The sequence below is a fragment of the Octopus bimaculoides genome, chromosome 26 (genome assembly GCF_046866305.1).
Source record: "Octopus bimaculoides isolate indiv1 chromosome 26, ASM4686630v1, whole genome shotgun sequence".
Taxonomy (NCBI): Eukaryota; Metazoa; Mollusca; class Cephalopoda; order Octopoda; family Octopodidae; genus Octopus; species Octopus bimaculoides.
The window spans coordinates 8,391,397-8,414,301 of NC_142953.1; the positions used below are offsets into that span (position 1 = coordinate 8,391,397).

General features: G+C 39.3%; 1 protein-coding gene across 16 annotated transcripts in view; it reads left to right on the top strand.

The window, feature by feature from the left end:
- Positions 1-22,905, top strand: part of LOC106870346 (uncharacterized) — a 235,788-nt gene that overhangs the window by 4,449 nt on the left and 208,434 nt on the right. For 7 of the 16 annotated variants that reach the window (XR_016238506.1, XM_089342556.1, XM_089342552.1 and 4 more), the window contains exons 1-2: positions 7,950-9,602; positions 17,601-17,637. Coding sequence is in view for 10 of the 16 variants with exons in the window: in XM_089342556.1 (XP_089198682.1) it covers positions 9,441-9,602; positions 17,601-17,637 (199 nt within the window). In the remaining 6 variants the exon portion in view is untranslated. Of the gene's footprint in view, positions 1-56; positions 98-7,926; positions 9,603-10,369; positions 10,651-17,180; positions 17,486-17,600; positions 17,638-22,905 lie in introns of those variants that run through there. The other 9 variants (XM_089342558.1, XM_089342563.1, XM_089342561.1 and 6 more) reach the window with 9 other exon arrangements.

Sequence of the window (22,905 nt, forward strand, 5' to 3'; positions counted from 1 at the left end):
TGGATAAAGTATTGTCTGACAACTCAGCTTATTTCTGCTGTTATTATTATTTATAGATATGCGCGAAAAAGGTCGATGGGACCGAATTATATCGAAGGTACAGTTACAAGATTTTGTCAATCTTCAAAGGTATTGCCCAGTTAAAAATGTCCTGCTTGAGTTTGTTAAAGAACATCTGTACGAGTAATATCTTGTCTTAAATTATTTACTGAGGATCCAATATAGCATTTTGTTTGAGCAATACAGTCCAATGCTGTACTGGCACAGTATATTAAAGGAATAACAAAGCAGTTTCCACCATACTACAAATTCCTTTGCCCAACACCACCAACCTTTACTACAATAAATTTACAATGTATAAAACAGTTATCTGATACGTTTATTATTTACTTAATTCCATTTTTGCATATGCATCCAATCAAGTACAGTAGAACCTTGCAGTACGAGTGAACCATTGTACGAGTAAGTTGCTGTACGAGCCGTGGCTCGTGTGAATTTTTGTCTTGAAGTGCGAGTGGAAATCTGCAGTACGAGCGAGTTTCATACAAGCGACCGCTAGTCGGCACTGAGCTCGCACACGTTCTCCCGACAAGCGCAGCCTCCGCTCGCTTAGTTCACGTGTTTATCTCGTTGTGGCAGCATCTCTGTTTTTCCCAGTCCTTTTTATTACTTTTGTGCGGTATTTTTTTGCTATTATTCTATAATAATTAGTTGTGATAGCCATGTGTCCTAAGAAGGTTAGTGCAAAGGACAGCGTTGAGAAGAAGAAAAAGCTGATTACGATAGAATTGAAGGAGAAAATTATTAATGAACATGAGAGAGGGGTGTGTATAGTGGACATAGCACGTCAATACGACCGAAGTACGTCGAAGATCTACACCATCCTGAAGAAAAAGGACGAGATCAAGGTTGTTAAAACAGCAAAGTGTGTCTCCAGGCTCTCCAAGCAACGCACATCTGTCCACGAAGAGATGGAAAAATTGCTTCTCCTGTGGATCAACGAGAAGCAACTCGCAGAGGATACGATTACGGAGACCATCAACTACGAGAAAGCACGAGCACTGTATGGGGATCTCCTGAAGCAGAACCCTGGAACATCGACGGAGGAGACATCAGCAGACACATCTAAGGCCAGTCGCAGCTGGTTAGATAATTTTAAGAAGAGGACTGGCTTTCATAGGGTCGTCAGGTATGGAGAGTCAGTGAGTTATGACACAAAAGCAGCTGAGGATTTCGTGTGTGAATTCTGTCAGCTCATCGCACAACAGGTATTCAACTGTGATGAAACTGGCCTGTTTCGTTTTTTTTTTGGGGGGGGGGGAATGCCCAGAAGACCCCACATAGCTGCAGAGGAGAAGAACATGCCAGGCCACAAGCCTATGGAAGATAGGCGGATTGTCGCACTTGCGAGTGGAGACTTGAAGATTAATCCGCTCCTTGTCTACTATTTCGAAAACCCACGAGCATTCAAGTCGCACAAAATCCTGAAGGTGAAGCTGCAGATCATGTGGAGGGCAAACGTTAAAGCCTGGGTCGCCAGGTAATTCTTCAACAAGTAAATCAAACTTATCTTCGGACCAGTAGTGAAAAAGTACCTTCTGGAGAATGATCTTCCTTTCAAAGCCCTCCTCATCCTCGACAATGCTTCTGCTCACCCTCCTAACTTCGAAGATGATATCCTGGACGAATTTAAATTCATAAAAGTTCTTTACCTTTCACGCAACACGACCCCCCCCCCATCTTGCAGCTCATGGACCAACAGGTGATTTCTAACTTCAAGAACTTGTACACCAAACACCTGTTTCGTCAGTGTTTGAATTCATGGAAAATACAAATCTAACTCTTCATGAGTTTGGGAAGGAGCATTACATCATTGTTAACTGCCTGAAAATCATCGATATAGCCTGGCTGAGTGTAACGAGGAGAACGCTGAACTCTGCATGAAGGAAACTGTGGCTTGGCTGCATATCCGAAAGAGACTTCGAGGGATTTGAGTCTGCGACACCTATAGTCGAAGAGGTAGTATCTCTTGGCAAGACCATGGGCCTCGAGGTTGACGCTGGGAACGATCCCGTCGAAGAACACTGAGAGGAGCTGACGACAGATGAAATCCTGCAGTTTCAGGAGCAGCATTCGGATAGGGTGGAAGAGATTGGTTCCTCGGAGGAGGACAGTGTAGCGGAGAAGGCTATCTCTACGAACGACATAAGGGCAGTGTTGGCAAGTGGCAGTATGTTTCTGAATTTGTAGAAAAAAAAATCATCCTGAAAAAGTATCTTCAGGTGGTACAGCTGCTTTATTTAATGATACTGCTCTGGCGCATTTTCGTAGCATTTTGAAAGGCAGGGAAAAGTAGACTTCTCTTGATATGTTTCTAACGAAACGGCCTGCAAGTTTGAAAAGTGAAGTAAATGTGTCCAAAAAGCCTAAATTAAGCGAAGTGAGAGAGAAAATTCCAGAAATTGTTCTTCCTGAAGTCTTAAAGGAAGGAGAAATTTCCTTCCAAACAATAATCATACTCTTCCCCGTTCCATCGTTTTCCTCGCGCACAAATCGTCCCATCTTTAAGGTAATTAAATTAATAAAACCAGTTTACATATTTCTTTTGCATTCCCTTTTAGTATGCTTTTATAATTGTTATTTTCCTTGTAACTGCACCTTTTCTGTTTTAAAAAAAATATTTTTGGGAGGTTTTCTGGGTTGGAACGGATTAATTATATTTTAATTAATTTCAATGAGTAAAATTTATTTGTAAAACGGGTAACTCGTAAAACGAGCTCGGTCAGGGAACGAATTAAACTTGTACTGCGAGGTATCGTTGTGTCATTATATATTTGGTCTTAATACCAACAAATGCATACTTTTGTCTTCGTTATTTGAATAGTCTAATTATCGGTTTTCTATATCATTACTCACATTCTGTTTATATAATATAATGAATTACATATTTCTTTCTCTTTGTATTTCCTCCATTAACAAGAAAATAGACCATTTCCAATCTTGAATGTTAAACTTGACTGATAACACCAATTAATGCAAATTTTACGCAAACATGTTAGTGAAACAAGTTAAAAACTATAAACATTGCAGCTGTCACAGTAAAAGTTTAAAAAGTTAGGGGTGCATAATGTGTTGTGAAAGTTGTAGATGTAGGTCTACGTTTTACAAAGTCAACTGATTAAGTTATGTTGTACGAAAACGTGCTCGTAAATATTTTCTTGGTCACAAGATCAATTACTGCAACTGGATAATGGATAGCCGTAATGAAGAAAAGTAAATAACGTACGTGATACTAGATAGAAGTTATTCTGTGGAGACAAAAAGAGACCATAAAGGATAAAGTTAAGTGTAGTGAGATAGAGGAGGTTGGAGAAAAGCATATATACTTAATTACAGAGATATATAGAAAAAACATATATACTTAATTACAGACACATATAGGAAAACATATATATTTAATTAGAGACATATATAATTAGCAATAAAGAGCTATACGAATTTAAGATGAGTGGGATTCCCAAAGATATTTTGGCACGGAGTCCTTTTACTGTTTTCCAAGCAGCATAACAACTCTCACTCCCTTAATTTCAGTAAGACATTCGCTGACTCAAAATTTATTGTAGAGAGGGAATTATTCATATATTTCCACAATGTAACCTCGTTGACATCGGTGGCGATTTTTTCTTCCTCCGTTTTTCCCTTCTTTGAACTTTCCTTGTTTCCGACGAAGAGCTCCGCTCGAAACGCCATACTCTCTCTCTTTCCTTTCCCGAGCGTCTAGTAACACTATCTGTATCACGTCCTCACGTTGTTGTTTTTTGTCTTTTTCCTTTTTTTGAACCTATATATATATATATATATATATATATATATATATATATAGATATATATATGTAGCATTTTATCACACACACACATCTATTAGGCAGCTGGGGAGGGAAATCCTGGTTTTGTTAAGAATATTCCTAAGTTGATTATGTTCCTAAAGTTAAGTTAGAGGTATAGCTTAACATGTTAATTTAACGACGTAGGGTAAATACGTTGCACACACACACACACACACACGCGCGCACTATAGTATGTCTGCAACAAAGTGCTCTGATGACCCGGTCTGCTTTCAAACAACTACAACAGAGGAACGTGCGCAGGAAAGAATCGCGAGACAGGTTTTCCTAGCAAAGTCAACTGGCAGGAGACCAAGGGATAAACTACGAGCAAGATGGTCGAATAACATCCATGAGTTCCATTGATTTCGCTTGGGGATCGAGACACGTCAGTTGAAGACGATTTCTTGTGGCAGGTGTGCTTGAAGATTCTGCCTTCATGACCCTCTCAGGATTAAGTGGGCGAAGAAGATGGGATGAGATGTTATATATATATATATATATATATATATATATAAATATATATATATATATATATATTATGATCAGCCATTATTATGATTGACCGTTGACTGGACACCATTCAATTTTTTTTCTCCGTGTTTTTCTCCTTGTCTCCGTATTCTTTCTGTTGAAGAGCGTAGCTCGAAACGTCAAAGACTTTCCGTATTCCCGAGCGTCATACTAATACATCCTTTTGTTATTTACACCACCTGTCCTCGTCTGTTGTTGTTTTTTCGTATATTCTCCCATATATATATATATATATATATATATATATATATATATATATACACATACATACATACGAAGGCGTGCTGAAAAGTTCCTGGCTTTGGGTAAAAGAAAATATAGGAGGATCAGTTTTATTCAACATATTCCCCTCTCAGATTCACACACTTAACGCAGCGGTCCTTCAGTTTTTCTAGGCTCTGTAAAAGAACTCGGAGGGTTGGGCCTCCAATTAGGCCTTTGGTGATACTTTTAAAGCCAGAAACTTTTCAGTACTCCTCACCCCATATATATATATATATATATATATATATATATATATGGTGGTGTTTCTGGTAGAAGTATCTGTTGTGGAGTTTGTAGTAGTATTAGTGGTTACAGCGCTGGATATGGAAGCGGAACAGTATAGACGGCAGTAACGTTGGTGTAGTGGGAGTGGCTGTAGTTGTGGTGATGGGGGTGGCAGTAGTGTATGTCGTCGGGGTAGTCATGGAGTACAAAGAGTACACCTGACCTGCATCCAAAGGTAGTCGTATAACCATCACTACTACTACTACTACTACTATTGTGGCCGCTTTTTTCCTCCCTTCTGAGGAGAATCGATCCCGCTTATCAGGAACATATCGATCGATTTCCTGATCAATGTCCTATTGATCGCCATTATGGAGGTGCAGGGATGTGTGGAGAAGTGGAAGAGAAAGAGGAAGTAAATCAGATGGAAGAACAGGAAGAGGAATGGAAGAAGTGGGCAGTAAGGAACAATGTGGAAGATGTTGATGATGATGATGATGATGAGGATGGTGATGAGGGTAATGATAGTCAATGGAGGAGGACGACGACGAAGAGAAAAAGAAATATAAGAAGAAATAGGAGGAGGGAAAGGAGGAGGAGGAGATGATGAAGAAAAACAGGGTGGAGAAGGAAAAAAGGTGTTCTTTTAAGGGTTGCGAGAGAATTAAGGGCTGCAAGGTGTAAGGCAAAGTTGACAGCTTTATTACTGGGATTAGTTTATAAACAAGGATTGATCGCTACCACCACCACCACCGTGACTATCACTCCCACCCATAACCATCACCATAACAACAACAATCTGACCAGCAGTCTGCGCTTCACTACCAAATCCACCACCAATGTCTCCCAAACTAATGGTCGATGTGCACCAACAGTTGCAGGCTGGAGTTTTTCAGCAGTTTGATGCATCAGCAGCACAGCATTTAGTTCTAGCAATCGCCATACCAACAATAACAATACCATTGCCGATTTTCTCTGCTTCACTACAAAGACCACCACCATCAACAACGATTATTGGCTGGAGGGTGTCGGCAACCAGGTGCCACGGCTTTTGGATCCAGCAATCACTGTTTTACTGTGACTGGTGAGATAGGTAGTGGTGGTGGTTATGTAGAGTACAGCATGGAAGAAAGAGGAGGAGGAGGAGGAGATATTGCAAAGCAGTTACTAGGAAGAATAGTAGAGAAAGAATTATGAGAAGAGTAGAAGAAATAGTTGGAAGACCGGTATATAAAAAGGGGGGGGGGGGGAAACATTATGCGAAGGCATAGCTGTGTGATAAGAAGCTTGCTTCCCAATCATGAGGCTTTGGTACCAGTCCCAGTGATGTAGCTAATAGGGGAGAGAGGGGGACGACCGCTTCCTCCGAGAACATTTTTCAAAACTGGCGAGGGGAGTGAGAGGGACGACCGCTCCCTCCGAGAACATTTTTCAAAATTGGCGCCTTTTCAACAGTTAATTTACTTGTGCGATAAAAATTGAATCTCTCTCTCTCTCTCTCTTTGTTAATCGCATGGCCTTGGATGAACTTTCTGGAGGCATTACTTTGACCAACCTCGCGTGTTTTTGTACTGTCTGCTCAATCTACTGCGATATGTTGGTGGCCGATGACATCTAAAGAACCAAAACGAACCCAGACATTATAAACTCTCGATACTAGACGATCCAATGGAGTTTCATCATGGTTTTCTTTTCTACTCTAGGCACAAGGCCTGAAATTTGGGGGGAGGGGGCCAGTCGATTAGATCGACCCCAGTACGCAACTAGTACTTAATTTATCGACCCCGAAAAGACGAAAGGCAAAGTCGGCCTCGGCGGAATTTACACTCAGAACGTAAAGACAGACGTTTCTGCCAGCTCCCCGCCTTTTCATCATGTTTTTCACGTCACACCTATATCAGTAGTTGGAATTTCATACATAATGACATCGTTACTTAAACATGACTGTAGAATACAATTACATATGTTATAAATAATGAAATATTTCGCGTAATATAAAGTAATGAGTTAAAAATTGTTTGTGCCACAGCGCCTTTTTTTTTTTTTTTTTCATGTGTTCGTTCCCCCTAGCTTTAGAACCTTGCTATGCATCTGGTCAGATCCACTGCGTGGTGCCTGGATCACGTGTCTTCCACCAAAGCCCCCAGACCACGTGTGTGTGTGTGTGTGTGTGTGTTAAATGACCAGTCCATCTCTAGATTGGAATTCAGTATAGTTTAACTTCATTCACTTTTCGGAACTCGTCTTCTTCTGAGTTCTGAGATTATTCAAGCTGACACGATCGTATGCCATATTTGTAAGTCCCGCGCTGGACTCAAACGACAATTAAATATCCATAAATCAGGCAGGACATACAGCACTATGTCACATAAGGTGAAACGTATTTACACCGTTTGTAATGCAAATTTCAAACACCTTTCGGGACTCAAAAGCCACTTACGTGCTCATACACGGAAAAAGCACACCTAAGAAATGGTCGAGCCTTGAATAGAAGCAGGCTACCCGCCCCGCGCTCTCTCTCTCTCTCTCTCTATCACCGTGTATATGTGTGTGTGTGTGTGCCTGTCCGTGTGTTCCCCCCTCCGACCGTTTGACAACTGGTGTTAGTTTGTTTATGTCCCCCGTAACTTAGATCGATAGAACTGGAGTCGGTTTGTTCGCTTGAAAAAAAAAAAAAAAACCTGGAAGGAGGTGCAGTCAAATGACTGAAACAAAGTAAAAGTACGGAAGGAGAGAAGGAAAACAAACAGCAGATAGATCGGAGGAGGAGGAGGTAGGATGAGGTGGAGGTGGAGGAGAGAAGTGGATAGAAAATAATGGGAAGAAAGCAAACAATGAAATAAGTAAAAAAATGAAAAGACTAGAAGAAACAGTAGATAGAATGGGGAGGAGGGGAGGAGGTGGAAGAAGAAGAGAAGGAGAAGGAGGATAAAGAATTAACGATAATTTTGACAGGAGTAGGAGGAACGTGAGGCAATATGGAAGGAGGAGGGTAAATAAAGGGAGGATAAGGAAAGGCAGAGTAGGAGGAGGAGATATAAAGGGAATGGCAGGGGGAGGAGAAGAGGGCAGTTGGAAATGGAGGACGAGGAGAAAGAAGAATAACGAGAGAGGGAGCGTAAAAGGCGGGTGGAGAAAAAGTTGTAGTAGTAGAAGAAGAAAGAATAGAAGAAAAACAAGCTATAAGAGTAGTGGTCGTTGTAATAGAACAAGAAGACGAAGAAGAAACGTGCAATTGCTGCACCTCTCCCACCTTTAAATTTAACGTCCGCTGTCGCTGTTACTACTACTAGTTTCACAAGTGTCTCTTTGCCCCACCCACGCACTTTGACACCGCCACCACTACCATCACAACTGTCTCAGCTAATATTTTTGTCAGTTGTTCAACTCCCATCGCAGAAACTAGCTACAACAACAATAACAACACTGACAATCACCGATGACCACCACCACTCTCGGTGTGGTACCCACCACCACTGACGACTACCAAGACTATACCCACCACTAACTACAACAGCTACTACTACTACTACTACTACTACTACTACTACGATGCAGATTTGTTCCAATCCGTCAACACTGTGTCACCAATACCAACATCTAACACCACCACCACCAGCAACAACAACATCAACAACAACTACACGTGAAAACAAGCTAACGAACTGGTTACACGTGGTCGCTCGATCTGCTAAATATAACAGCTAAATCCCCATTAGCTTACATTTTAAGATAAAAACAGATATACGTTGGATTATTGTACAAGATGGGTTTATTTTGCGTGATATGACCACAGCTGGAATGTCTTCGATGATACGTCTGCTCGACCTAGGTTGACCTGGGGCAAAACAAAGAACAACAACAACGTCAATAATACTACGTACCCAGCCACCTCTACTGCCAGTAGCACCACTACCACTGCCATTAATAATACTGACAACAATAACAACATCAGTGTAGACAACATCAAAAATAACTTTCAGCATCAACAAAGGCAAATAGCATCAACATTAACATCAACTGTTGCCACTGTACACAAGGAGGGTGTTGTTCCCGCCGCCGTCGCCCGACTACCACCACCACCACCACCGCCGCCGCCGCCGCCGATGCAGAAACGAAGATCACCAGCGCTACCACTCTTAGAACCATCATCTCTACTACACTATAGCAATACCAACATTTCAACTGCTTAACACTGCGTCTCGATCCAATTTCCTGTCAATCTCCACCACGCCACTGCCATCACCAAAACACCACCAATCCTCCTCCCCTCCTCCTCCTACTACTACGCAGAACCGTCTTATCAGCAATATAGGCCCCTGGACAAATCAATGCACTGGACCCTATATTTATTTATTTACCGAAAGCAAACTACTGCATACATAGATAAGTATTGGGGCCCTAGGCTTGTGAGGGCCCCGGGCAAGTGCCCAGTGTGCCCAAGCCTTAAGACACTACTACTACCCGGATCACATGGAACACCTGGTAGACACGGCAGGATGATGTATTGAGTCGCAGCACAGTAAACTCGGCATGCCGAAAATCTCAATCTCCTGCCGGCTTCACTACGGTTTCTATGGAAACAGAGAGGGGCCACATCCAGCGAGACGCGTCGGCAGCGTTTCGGAGGGCCACTCGACCGTGGGGACAGCGCGGACGGCTGTGAGTCACTTCCGGGGACAAACCACAACACAGGTTAGTTTCATTACTTTTCGTAAATTCCTACAGTATAGACTTTCAATCTAGTCTAGATTACAGTACAGTAATATAATATATATATATATATATATATATATATATATATATATATATATATATATATATATATATATATATAGGCAGGCGTATCTGTGTGGTAAGAAGTCTGCTTCACAACCACTGCTAAGGCTCCGAGCCGACCAAAGCCTTGTAAATGGAGTTGGTTGACGGAAGTTGAAAGAAGACCGTTGTGTATGTGTGTGTGTGTTTATCCTTCACCACCGTTTGTTTGACTAGTGTCACTTTGATTATGCTCCCTTAACTTAGCGGTTCGGCTAAAAGGCGGATAGAATAAGTACCAGGCTTTAGAAAATATGTAGTGGGGTCGATTCGTTCGACTAAAACCCTTCAAGACGGTGCCCAGCATGTCCACAGTCTCAAGACGGAAACAAGCAAAAGATATGTATGTATGTATGTATGTATGTATGTATGTATGTTATACAGTTTTATTTCAAGATTTCTTGTCAATGGAGAAAGAGTCGGTTTCTAACCTAGATTCAAGGCTCCTTCATTGGAATTTCAGCATCAACAACAGGGTATTTTTGTTTGTATGTATGTATGTATGTATGTATATGGGCACATTTGTATATTTTGCTTTATGTACTCTCATGCACATAGTTGCATATCTAGACATGCTCATGTATGTATGTATGTATGTATGTATGCGTCTACGTATATATACACACTCACATCCCGCTATATACATACAAACATCACACAAGCACACACATACATATATATGGCTGTCTTTCATTCTGTGTATAGAAATAACAGCTGGACTATACTGTAAACAAGAACCTTTAATTCATGAATCTGAACGATACCACAGTATATAGGATCACAGTAGACGAGACATGGTGTTTCGCTAAAACTAAATATCACACCATGCATGGGACTTCAGACAATTTTTTTCTCACCTTACGAGAATTTACTCGGCGTCATTTTTTCTACATGATAAACTGTGGCTTCGCGTGTAAATAGTAAGGTAGTTATTTACCTTTCACTTTCTTACCTTTCATTTTACGTACATAAAACAGAAGATCACTATGCACCTACGTACACGTCTGTGTCGAAATCGCTATGATATTCAGACGACGGCTGATGAAGGGATTTTACATGTTTGCTCTCATTTGGTGGTTGTGGTGGTGGGGAGTAGTTGAGGAATGGTGGGATCTGTTTCTATTTATCGTTTTCACTTCTGTTCATTTCTATCTTGTCCTACTGTGAAGATTTGTCCATCTCTCTCTCTCTCTCTCTCTCTCTCTCTCTCTCTCTCTCTCTCTCTCTCTCTCTCTCTCTCCTCTCTCTCTCTCTCTCTCTCTCTCTCTCTCTCTCTCTCTCTCTCACACACACAATTAATGGCATGGTTTTGAGTAATAGGTTGTACATTTGGCCTTTATCACAGTTGATGTTCTTTTACCTCTGCAAGAGTAGGGTGGGGAAAGAGTAGTATATACAGTATAGGTTATAGTAGTGTCTAAGGCACCGTGTAGATTATAGTACATTCTATACAATACGTTGTCTGCAGTATAATATGTATTACAGAGTGATTTCTGTACAGTGTTTACATTATTGAAGTATGTTTATTTTGTACTGAACTGTCTATTCCGTGTTTGCAACGTTGATGTAAGCTTACTGTTTACTGTAAATATGTATGTTTACTTTTATTCATCGTTTATTGAGAACAATAATGTGTCTTTAGAAACACGTTTACCACGTTTACTATATGATTATTTCGACGTTTACAACCACATGTTCACTGCACTGTTTAGTACAAGTTTATTTCACTGTCTACAACTACATGTTTATTGTACTAATTATCATATCATGTGTATTGCGCCGTTTACAACTAAATATTTACTGTGCTTCTTTTATATTTCACTTGTTCCAGACGTTGGACTGCGTTCATGCTAGTTTTCTATCATGAGATAGTCAAAGATTTGTTTGTTTTTGCTGTTGTTGTTACTGTTTTATCTCAATTTATCATGTGATATTAACTCTTCTTTATTAGCAATTATGTTTCTTTGCGCAAAAGTAGAGCGTAAAAAAATTATAACACGTTAAACATGTAAAAATCTCAGACATGCAAAAACAGAAACTGTAAAACACGTTAAAATATTATGTGCCAGATAAAACATAAAAATACGCAAAAATATACACACAAAAAAAGAGAAACTATAAAACGCAGAATTACCAGGCATGCCAAACACGTAAAAACTTCAGACACTAAAAAAAAAACAAAAAAAAAAGACGCATCGCTTGTAAAAACTTCAGTTACTTAAAAAATATAGAAAACTTGAAGCCATTTGATTCGATGCCTTGTTCAATAAAATACATGTATATATAGCAAAACATTTCTTTTGCTTATAAGATAGATGTTTTTTTAAAGAATTACAAATATCAACGGATGCCCCATAATGGCCGTAGTCCAATGATTGAAACAAGTTAAGGATCAAGGATAAAATTTTTCTGATAGAAGTAATATCACGTTTAGGTTATGCTCATAGACATAATTTTTCAATACTCATCAATGGTCAAAATCTTAAACAACCTCCTAGTCTAATAGACCCGACTCATTTCACTGTCTTAATCTTGTAGATTGCTGGTGTTAAATAATTTATGTCGTTCGAAATTGGTAGTTTTTTGGGCAGAAGTATTTACAGTGGAAAATCCAGTGATGAAAACTTGTATTGGGGTAACTGAAAATAAATGTTAAGGACGATTTAATCACTATCTACATCATCATCATCATCATCATCATCATCATTTAACGTCTATTTTCGACGCTGGCATGGGTTGGACGGCTTGACAGGAACTGGCAAGGCCAGGGCCGCATCAGGTTCTATAGTCTGTTTTGGCTTGGTTTCTACGACTCGATGCCCTTCTAACGCCAACTATTTTACAGAGTATACTGGGTGCACCATCATCAGTGCTTTTTATGTGGCATCAGCACCCTTTCAGAAGATCTTTTGAACAAAAGTTTATCAAAATATATCATGACTATAAAATCCTTTGCAATATGCCAAATTTTATTGGCAAGGTCACAAAGTTTGTGGTCTTTGCCTCAGAAGGAATGGCTATCCTGTTTTATAAAGTTTCAAATGTTCGCAATTGAGATCTTTTTGTCCTCACATATTAACACAATTATGTTAATATTTGACGAAAAAAACTTTGGATTGTCTAACAACTGAAAATCATATTGATGCATGACAATCATTCACGCTCTAAAAAAAATGTCGAAATATTTTTTCGGTTACCGTAAATATAATAACACATTTTTTTTGTTTTGCTGCTATATGGCAAAAAGGCAAGCGAACGAATGACTGATGGACTTATATAAAAATATTTCGACTACATCAAATAGTTTTATATAGTTAATGAGTTCATTCAATGGCTTTTGTAATTTATACGGTGTATAAGCACAAAATTGACTCATTTATTAAACTAATTGATGGAAAATCGGTAAAACATGAAACTAAATATCGCATTCCATGTTATTTCAGCTTAAATTAGCCTTTCTAATATACTCTGTTTTTATATTGACTGAGTTTTTTTTTTTACATCTCTGGAGTTTTTGCCCAGTTATGCATTTACCTTATATAACCCCCTCCCCCATCCACACATACATCCTGTTATGTGATGAGATGGATGTGTCGTAGGTGCCTACGAAACTTTATCATATTGAGCTGGATCAAACTGTTATCAAATATGTGTGTGTGTGTGTGTGTATACACATACACATACATACACACATATATAAGAAAAGAGACGACAAATGAATGAGCGATTATCTTGTTTGAGGCTCTGATGAAACTGTAAGGTGTTACTCAGGCACTCAACTATGAGTTCACCGCATCTTATAGCAGAAACAGCTGTAAGCTAATGAAGTTCATAAGATAATCGTTTAATCCTTTGTCATATCTTTTCTTATTATCCCTCTGTATCCGACTAACGCTTCGTTCAGGAGCATACATATATTGAATGCTATACCAGCAATGCCTTAACAAAATATTAAAACACCTACACGCACACACACACACACACATATATTAAGGTATCTCGTTTTCAGGGTTAAAATTTTTTATGACTACACCGTTGTCTTGTGTGGTGCCAGTGGATGAAAAAATGAGGTGTACAAAGGGACAGGGCTCCAAAACAATTTTGTGACAACACAAGTCTCCTGAAGATGAAAAAAAATGCGTTTTTCTCTTGGTCATTTTTATTGTGCTTGTGTAGTGTTAAATTGAAAGGTATCTGTTTAATGTTTGTTTCATAAGTCTCATGCGGATCTAAATTATGCTAGAAAGTTATGGTGCAAATGTAAAACTCATTTCTAACGACTTTATAACAAGCGTAAAGTTACACGGTTGACTAAATTTTTTAAATCTGATAATCACATCAACTAGATGTTGAACAACCATGAATAGCAAAGAACAAGGGAACCCTCCACATGAACAAAAGGGTAAGGAGCCTGAACTGCAGCCTCCTGGGGGTGCTTGGAACGGCAGTTGAATGTATTTCAAATATTTCAGCAGGGTTTCCCATGCTTAAGTGCTAAGTGAACAATGAACATTTAGTCATAATATTTCCTGTTAAAAATCAGCTGAATAGGTATGTACTGAGGGTTCTTTTTATAGTACAACTTGTATTATAATACTTTAAAAGTATATTAAAACATATATCTTGGAAGGCTGTTATTGATTTACAATTAAAGAAGTTTCGCCAACTACGTTAAATTGTGCTTGCCATAAAATCATTAAAAATAAATTATGCACTTGCACCATAATTTTCTAGCATAATTTAGATCCACATGAGACAGGTACCTTTCGACTTGACACTACACAAACACAATAAATATGGCCATTTTTGACTCCCAAAATACTCATATTGTCAACTTTTGTAGCCACAAAAATTGTTTCAGAGCCTTGTCACTTTGTATACCGCATTTTTTCATCGACTGGCACGACACAAGACAATGATGCAGTCAGAAAAATTTTAATCCTAAAAACGGGACACCCTAATATATATATATATATATATATATATATATATATATATAGAAATATATATATATATATATAACTTCAAATCTCAGTGTTTGAATGTTTCATTTATTTATATATATATATATATATATATATATATATATATATATATATATTTCGGAGATGTACTTGCCTGACATGTGATTTGATCTGAGACGGTGTTTTGGAACTAAAACAATTACAGCGTGGAAGACACATACAAGCCATTCAAAAGTTGCCTCTTTTACCTCTTTTGCTACTACTACTACTACTACTACTACTACTACTACTATTGCTGCTGTTTCTGGTACAGCTTCTGCCATCCCCTTCCTATTGTCTCTGTTCTGTGGTTATGGTCTGATAGCTTCTCTTTTTTGAGGTCATTAATTTCTCACTTGTACTTATACAATGAAAGAAAGAGAGGGTAAAGGAATTATGACCAAATACCGAGTTAACTGACCAGCACCAGGTATTGGCAACAAAAAAGACTGACCTATATAGATAAAAAAAAAAATTATATTTATAACTCTGAAACATATATATATATATATATATATATATATGCGAAATCTAAACAATATCTAAACAGAAGCATGACAAAAGAACAAACGGAAAATACACACACAAGATATGGAAGTGCTCATTCCTCGTTATCGTCAAAAAACTGATTACAATTTCACGCCTTTAACGATAATGTTGTTCATTCCTGATGGCGTCATCAGTGAAAAACTGCTGGGAATAGTGAGTGAACAGTGAGGACAGTGACGAAAACAAACGACACAGATAGTGGCACGAATATAAATATACATAGGGTATAAAATATACCATAGGCACAGGCGTGACTGTGGTATGAAGCTTGCTTCCCAACCATATGGTTCCGGGTTCAGTCCTACTGCGTGGAAACTTGAGCAAGTGTCTTCTATTATAGCCTCGGGCCGACCAAAGCCGTGTGAGTGGATTTGGTAGGCAGAAACTGAAAGAAGCCTGTCGTGTGTGTGTGTGTGTGTGTGTGTGTGTGTGTGTGTATCTGTGTTTGTCCCCCACCTCCACTACTTGACAACCGGTGTTGGTGCGTTTATGTCTCCGTAAGTTAGCGGTTCAGCCTAAGACATCGATAGAATAAGTACCAGGCTTGAAACAAAAATCCTGGGGTCGATATATATGACTATAAATTCTTCAAGGCGGTGCCCCAGCATGACCGCAGTCAAATGATTGAAACAAGTAAAAGATAAAAAATAACAAACAAAATAAAGACTATACGGCTCAGAAACAAGGGTAGGACTGGATATGTGTATGTGTAACGCAAGGAAAACGTCCTAAAAGACTGGAATCGGAAAGCAGAAATGGAAAGATAGAACGAATATATATGCATGCATATAAAATTAGAAGGATAATTGTTATAGTCGATCATAGAGTGACTATTGTTTTCGCACTCGTCAGATTAAGCGCTTTATAGGTGCGAAACCAATGGTCACTGTCTGACCGACCATAACAATCAACCTTCTTAAAATATATTACTGCTCCAATGTTTTAGAGGGTGCTTCTTTTTCGGATATATGAACTACAGATGAGATATACAGGGTGTCCCAAAATCAAGGCAACCAACTTTTTTCAATTTTATCAAAGCAAATTATTGTTATACTTCGGGTCCGAGCGTTGCAATGCAATGATAAAGGAAATACAATTATGACACTAACATATTTAGTCGATATGACCACCTCTGTTTCGAATCCAGTGTTGTGTCTGTTTGGAGCTGTGGGATGATGCCGAAACCTGTTGGAGGCTCCGAGGTGCGCCTTGAAAGTGCTCTATCGCCCATGGAAGCAGTTCAGCTTTCAGAATGTCGCTAATGTATCACTGGATGTTAATTTTAACACCCGAGGGCACAAAAACGAGGGGAGACCTTCCAGTGGCTGTCGCAACCGCCCAAACCATAATTGTCTGTGGATTTGGACGTCGATTTATGAATCTACCCTCGGATCAAGATACATTCCAAAGTCGGTCAATCTGGTGGTTTACAGTCTGTTCGATGTAAAATTTCTTTTCATCGTTGAACACCCGGTCAGACAGCGTGCCTTCAGCAATCTGACGCAGGATAAGACGATTTCTCTCCATGGCCTTATTAACTTGCGTGAGCTCATGACAGCGGATCATCTTGTAGGGGTGGGTGAGAGATCTGCGCTAAGCTTTGTTTATTTTGGCATGGTTTCTACAGCTGGATACCCTTCCTGACAGCAATCACTTCATAGTGTGCTGTGTGCTTTTTACGCGGCACCAGCAAAACAAGAAATCTCACATGATGGGGGGGGGGGGCTGAGGGGCACGTGACCCCTTCAAAAAAGTGTGCCTTTCTAAATAATGTTATTACGCCCTTTTCTCCTGGAACTGTATTCCCTTCTGACCATGTGGCCTCCCTTCGAAAATTTCCTGGGACCGCGCCTGTACTCTATAGAGTAAGTGATATTTACCTCCAAGTGTTGCTCATTTACAGTTAAGTGGTTTGTATCTATCCGCAAGACGCTTATTTATTTCTAGATGAACTGTGTCTACAAGTGGATAGATGATATTTACCTCCACATGTTGCTTATTTACTACTAGATGTCCTGTATATATACACATGACATATATTTACAGAAAGTTGCGTGATTGTACAATCCTGAAGGCCTTATAGAACTTTAGGTCACCAGATCATTTTAAGAGATATAAACCGATGGACTGTGAGAACAGTGATGCTGTTAGCATGCGAACCAATGACCTATCGAAAATTAGATAAACACTGCACAAACTGGATTCTATGTTAGTATTTATCAAAATAGAAAATTTTAACACTTCAAACAACAAAAATAAGTCACAGAAGAATTCTTTAACACTTGTTGCTTTAGTTCGATGTTTTTCTTTTTTTATTTTACAGGATTTTGGTTTAACTGAAGAAAGAAAAGTAGACATCGGTACGTATTATCGGTTATTTTTACTAGCAAATCTACTCATCCACGGTGAAGGCATAAAATGAGGGAGGGAAGTCATAACAGCAGTATGTATTGAGAAATGTGTGAATGGACTTGATAGATTACTGGGTGATGTCTAAGAGAAATCACATTATTGTTGGTGATACAGCATTCTATTGCAGCTATATGACATGTTTGCGACTAAGTGACATGTGATGAAATACGCTCCCAGGCTCTGTATCATGAATGGTTATGTGGACCACTCCTAACGAAAGCCAGAGCTTCCGACGACGACTATATAAAAAGTATTAAGAAAAAAAATGTTATTTAGATATACTTTTATTTTAGTTGTTTACCCTATTTTACGCTTGTTTACACTCTTATACATTCAAAGTTCACAAATTTCCTTATTTAAATTGAGTCATATTCCTTTCGATAATATCAATATTATTACAAAACTTCTTCCTAGACGATATTTTCTATTTGGTCGATACTAATTTTCAAATTACTGGAGTCCGTTGCTCTACTCATAGCGACGTATAACTGGCCGAGTGTAAATTGTTTGTTGTGAATGCGTGAGCGAAATCTTTAGCCGTTTCGAATCCTGCTCGAGACTGACACACTTCAATAAACATTAAATAACCATGCACACTATATATTGACACACACTTTTCCATTTTATTTTCACTATTAGTCATCCTCGCGACCCCTTCGTATCTACGATGGAGCCACGAACTATGAAAATCCAGAGTTACTCGTAGTCGGTGAATTTTTAATAAAAATGTGAAGGTGGTTTATCAATTGAAAAATTGTTATCCACGAAATAATTGTACTTTCTGATTTTGTAATACTAAAAACCTTCCTAACGACCGTCTTTGTAATAATATCGTAACCATTGGTCCAGCCGTCTGGCCGTGAAAAGTGAACAGACAAAGAGACGGACGTAATGCCCATTATAATAAGATAGCAAATCTGCCCACCTACGATGGGAAATAAAGGGATAGTATCGCAAATCTAAACCCTCTAAATTCACGAACTATACGGGGTAATCCTCGCTGCCGGAATTTTAACAAAAAAGAAATCAAAGGCGATTTATTAATACAAAACCCAAATAATTAAACTTTTTTACATTTTTTTTTCTTTCGCTAAAAATCTTCCTGATTACCTCCTTCGTAATCTCGACAACCATCGTGACCATTGGTCCAACCGTTTGACCGTGAGGCAGGAACAGACGGATATAACGCCCATTATAGTAAGATTATTAATTACTGTTAATTAGGTGGCGAGCTGGCAGAATCGTTAGCACGAGGAGCAAAATGCTTAGCACCATTTCGTCGTCTTTAGGATCTGAGTTCAAATTCTGCCGTGGTGACTTTGCCTGTCATCCTTTCGGGATCGATAAATTAAGTACTAATGAATCACTGGAGTCGATGTAATCGACTAGCCTCCTCCCCAAAATTTCAGGCTTTGTTATTTTTTAGTAGAAAGGATCGTTGTTGTTATTATTATTATTATCAAAGACATCGCATAGTATACCATATTGTGATTTTGTAAATTGAAGATATTCTGTGTGCTGGGGATTTGTACTGTCTGTGAAATCACAACGAGGACCTCCACAGACAACATTTCATGCAGTATGCGTGCAGTTCCAAGTAAAGCTAATTTTTGCAATACACCAAGATTGTAGGGTAATTCTAAAATGTCCAGATGCTTCTTTAGGTTCGGTGGTATTGAACCTACTGCTCCGATGACAACAGGAACAACCTTTATGTTTGTCTCTCGCAGTTGCCACATCTTGGCGATCTCAATTTTCGGGTCTCCATATTTGCTGACCTTTTCACTTCCTTTCATAACAATTTGTTGATTTGGCATTGCTCGCCAATTATTGAGCACTTTTGCTTCTCTGTCTGTTTGTCTCTCTCTCTCTCTTAAAGGCTACTATATTCGGTCATCGGTGCACCAACACCTTGTCTGTCTGGAAGTCAAGTCCCAGAGGCTCTTTGCCTTCCTGTTTTCGTTCAATACCCTTTCCAGTGTATGTTGGCACCAAGCGTCCGTTTCCTCATATCTATACTTTCGGCACAATAGCCAGTGAAAGTTCAAGGTTGTCTTGTCGTGTTTGGGCTTGTACTCTTTCTGTGCTAGATTTTCACGAGCGCTAACGATGTGAGTCATGCTTTCGGCTTCCTTCCCAAACATTCTGAAGAGGTGTGTTGCACTTATGTGCTACATATCCTTTTTCACTGAGTTGGTATTCAATACCTGGTCCTCACCTATCCATCAGCTTACCTTCACCTACATTATCCTGCTCGAAGTTATCATCACTACAGAGGCTTTCTTTGACTGTTTGAATCTAGGTTTCTTTAAGAAACCGTCTATTCTGAATTGTTCTTATCTTATTCATGAGCCCATTTTCAGTAATCTGAAACATAACAAGCTAGTTCCAAAGTTCTAGTACTCTTTTCCAAACAGCTTTGCATTTATCATTGCTCTTGTCTTGCAAGGCTTGTTCATAACACTTAATTGCCTTTTGTTTATATCGGTAGATCACTTGCGTTTGCAAGCACGTTGTGTATTTTGACCAGTGAAAGGACCACACCCGGGGAGCAGTCTTCCACCCCATTACTATTAGAGGGGTCTCTGCCGAACGCAGCTGCTCCGGTGTGTTGGTCACCCTGGGGAGTCTTCCCGTTAATGCCGTTATCTGGATCACTGTTTGTTACTATCACTGAAAAGAATGAGAGTGATTTTCTATAGGCCAAGTTCGCCTTGTGTAACTTGCAGAACTCTCACAGACGCAGAGACTACAGCGGCTTATGCAGGGCAGAGGTGATATCAATCCTCTGAGCTGTTCACATGAAAAGCCGCATACCCATCGTGAATTGCAGCATACATATTATTATTATTATTATTATCATTATTATTATTATTATCATTATCCAGTAGTCTTGATGCTTTCACTGCATTACTGAGCGCTGCTCTGTGCGTTGGGTATGTGCTGAGGTTTGTTGTGATGCTCTTATTTTTACTGTATTGAAAGTTTTTTTTTTTTTTACGTAGGATTTGTGCGGTGCCTGGTAGTGCTATTTTCTGTATTTTATATATACTTCTTAGTCCTGGGGAGGTTTGGCGTCTGGATGGGGAGGGGGCAAAGTGGGTGTGAGTTGTTGTGGGGTGGCCGTGGGATGGGGGTCGACATCCACATGGTGTATTTTTTCCCTCTTTTTCCTTTTCTCTTTTCAACCGTTTCCCACTCATTTTTGTCCGAGGAACACATTCTCAGTTTGCATAAATCATATATACTTATATTTTATCGTTTATCTTTTACTTGCTTCAGTCATTGGACTGCAGCCGTGTTTGGGCACCGCCTTGAAGGGTTTTACTCGAACGAATCGACCTCAGTACTTATTTCCAATAGTCTGATACTTATTCTATCGGTCGCTTTTGCTCAACTGCTAAGTTGCGAGGGCGTAAACAAACCAACACTGGTTGTCAAACGATGGTGAGGAACAAACATACAGATACATACATACACATACAAGCATACTTACATACGATGGGCTTCCGTCTACCAAATGCACTCACAAGGCTTTGGTCAGCTCGGGGCCATAGTAAAAAAAAAATTGCCCAAGGTTCTGCCTAGTATGGCTGAACCTAGAACCATGTGGTTGAGAAGCAAGCTTCTTACCATATAGCCACGCCTGAACCTAAACTTGCTAACAATTTACATTGTCATGGAACACAAGTTATCTGCCTGTAGTTTTTGTTTGTTTTTCGTAAGTGTTGTCTTACTCATAATCATCCTGTTTGGAATGCATCTACTTCAAAAACATTCCTTTAATAACCTAACCAGCACTTGCATAATAGCTTTAATGTTTTCCATCCAGAACTTTCGCACTCCGTCTAATCCGATTGCTTTCCATTTAGATAATTTGGTATGAGCACCAAGGAGATTCGTCTCAATTAATTTTCTACCTCGCCTTTCTGTCGTCCCTGCCTCTACGTTCTGATAACCTTTCTTACTCTAGACATCATCCCCAAACTTTCAGCATTGTGTTCTGTATCTGGGATTTCATTGTTGTGTCTTTCTACTCTTATCTTTTAATTGTTTCAGTCGATGGACTGCGATAATGTTGGGGCACCACGTTGAAGGGTTTAGTCGAACAAAATCTGGTACTTATTTTATCAGTCTTTTCGGTGAGGATGAGGACGCCACCCCCACCCCCCAACACACAAAGAGAGAGAGAGAGAGAGACTAGCATGAACACACAACATAAACATACATGCATCTCTCTCTCTCTCTCTCTCTTTCTCTCTCTCTCTCTCTCTTTCTCTCTCTCTCTCTCTCTCTCTCTTTCTCTCTCTCTCTCTCTCTCTTCTCTCTCTCTTTCTCTCTATCTCTCTCTCTCTCTCTCTCTCTCTCTCTCTCTCTCTCTCTCTCTCTCTCTCTCTCTCTCTCTCTCTCTCTCTCTCTCTCTCTCTATATATATATATATATGTATATATATATATATATCCAGAACATATTCTTTGTAAGCCGAGTATTTATTCTACCGGACTCTTTTGCTCGACCGCTAAGTTACGCTGATATAAACACACCAGCGTCGGTTATCAAGCAATGGCGGTGCAACAAACACAGATACACACACGCATAACTATATACATACATACATATTTAAATATATATATGGCGGGCATCTTTCAGTTTCCGTCTACCAAATTCACTCACAAGGCTTTGGTCATCCTGAGGCTATAGTAGAAGACACTTTCCTCGCAGTAGGATTGAACGCAGAACCATGTGGTTGAGAAGCAAGCTTCTTACCACGCCCATATATGTGTTTGTGTGTGTATGTATCTATATATATATATATACTCTCATACACACACATGTATGTATGGGTGTTGGGAGGGAAAGAGAGACTTCTTTATGTACTGTATGTATTTCCATCGATTTATTTCTAACACATTGGTTCAAAACTTTTGCTGATTATCCACCCACCAGCCCAGATTTACGATCCTCGGCTCACAATGTAACATTTGGAGAACATTTAATGAACTTAACATCACAACCCTTGTGATACTAGCCAGCCAAAGACCGCTCCTGGTTCTCTGGTACAAACCTCCTCTTTTAAAGTGATCTCAATCAAAATTTTCTACTAAGATTTCACGTTAAATCATATTCCAAACATCTACTTAATAATCTTTCTTGTATAAGCGCACAGCCAGAAATTTTGAGGGTAGGGTCTGGTCGATTACATCGACCCCAGTACT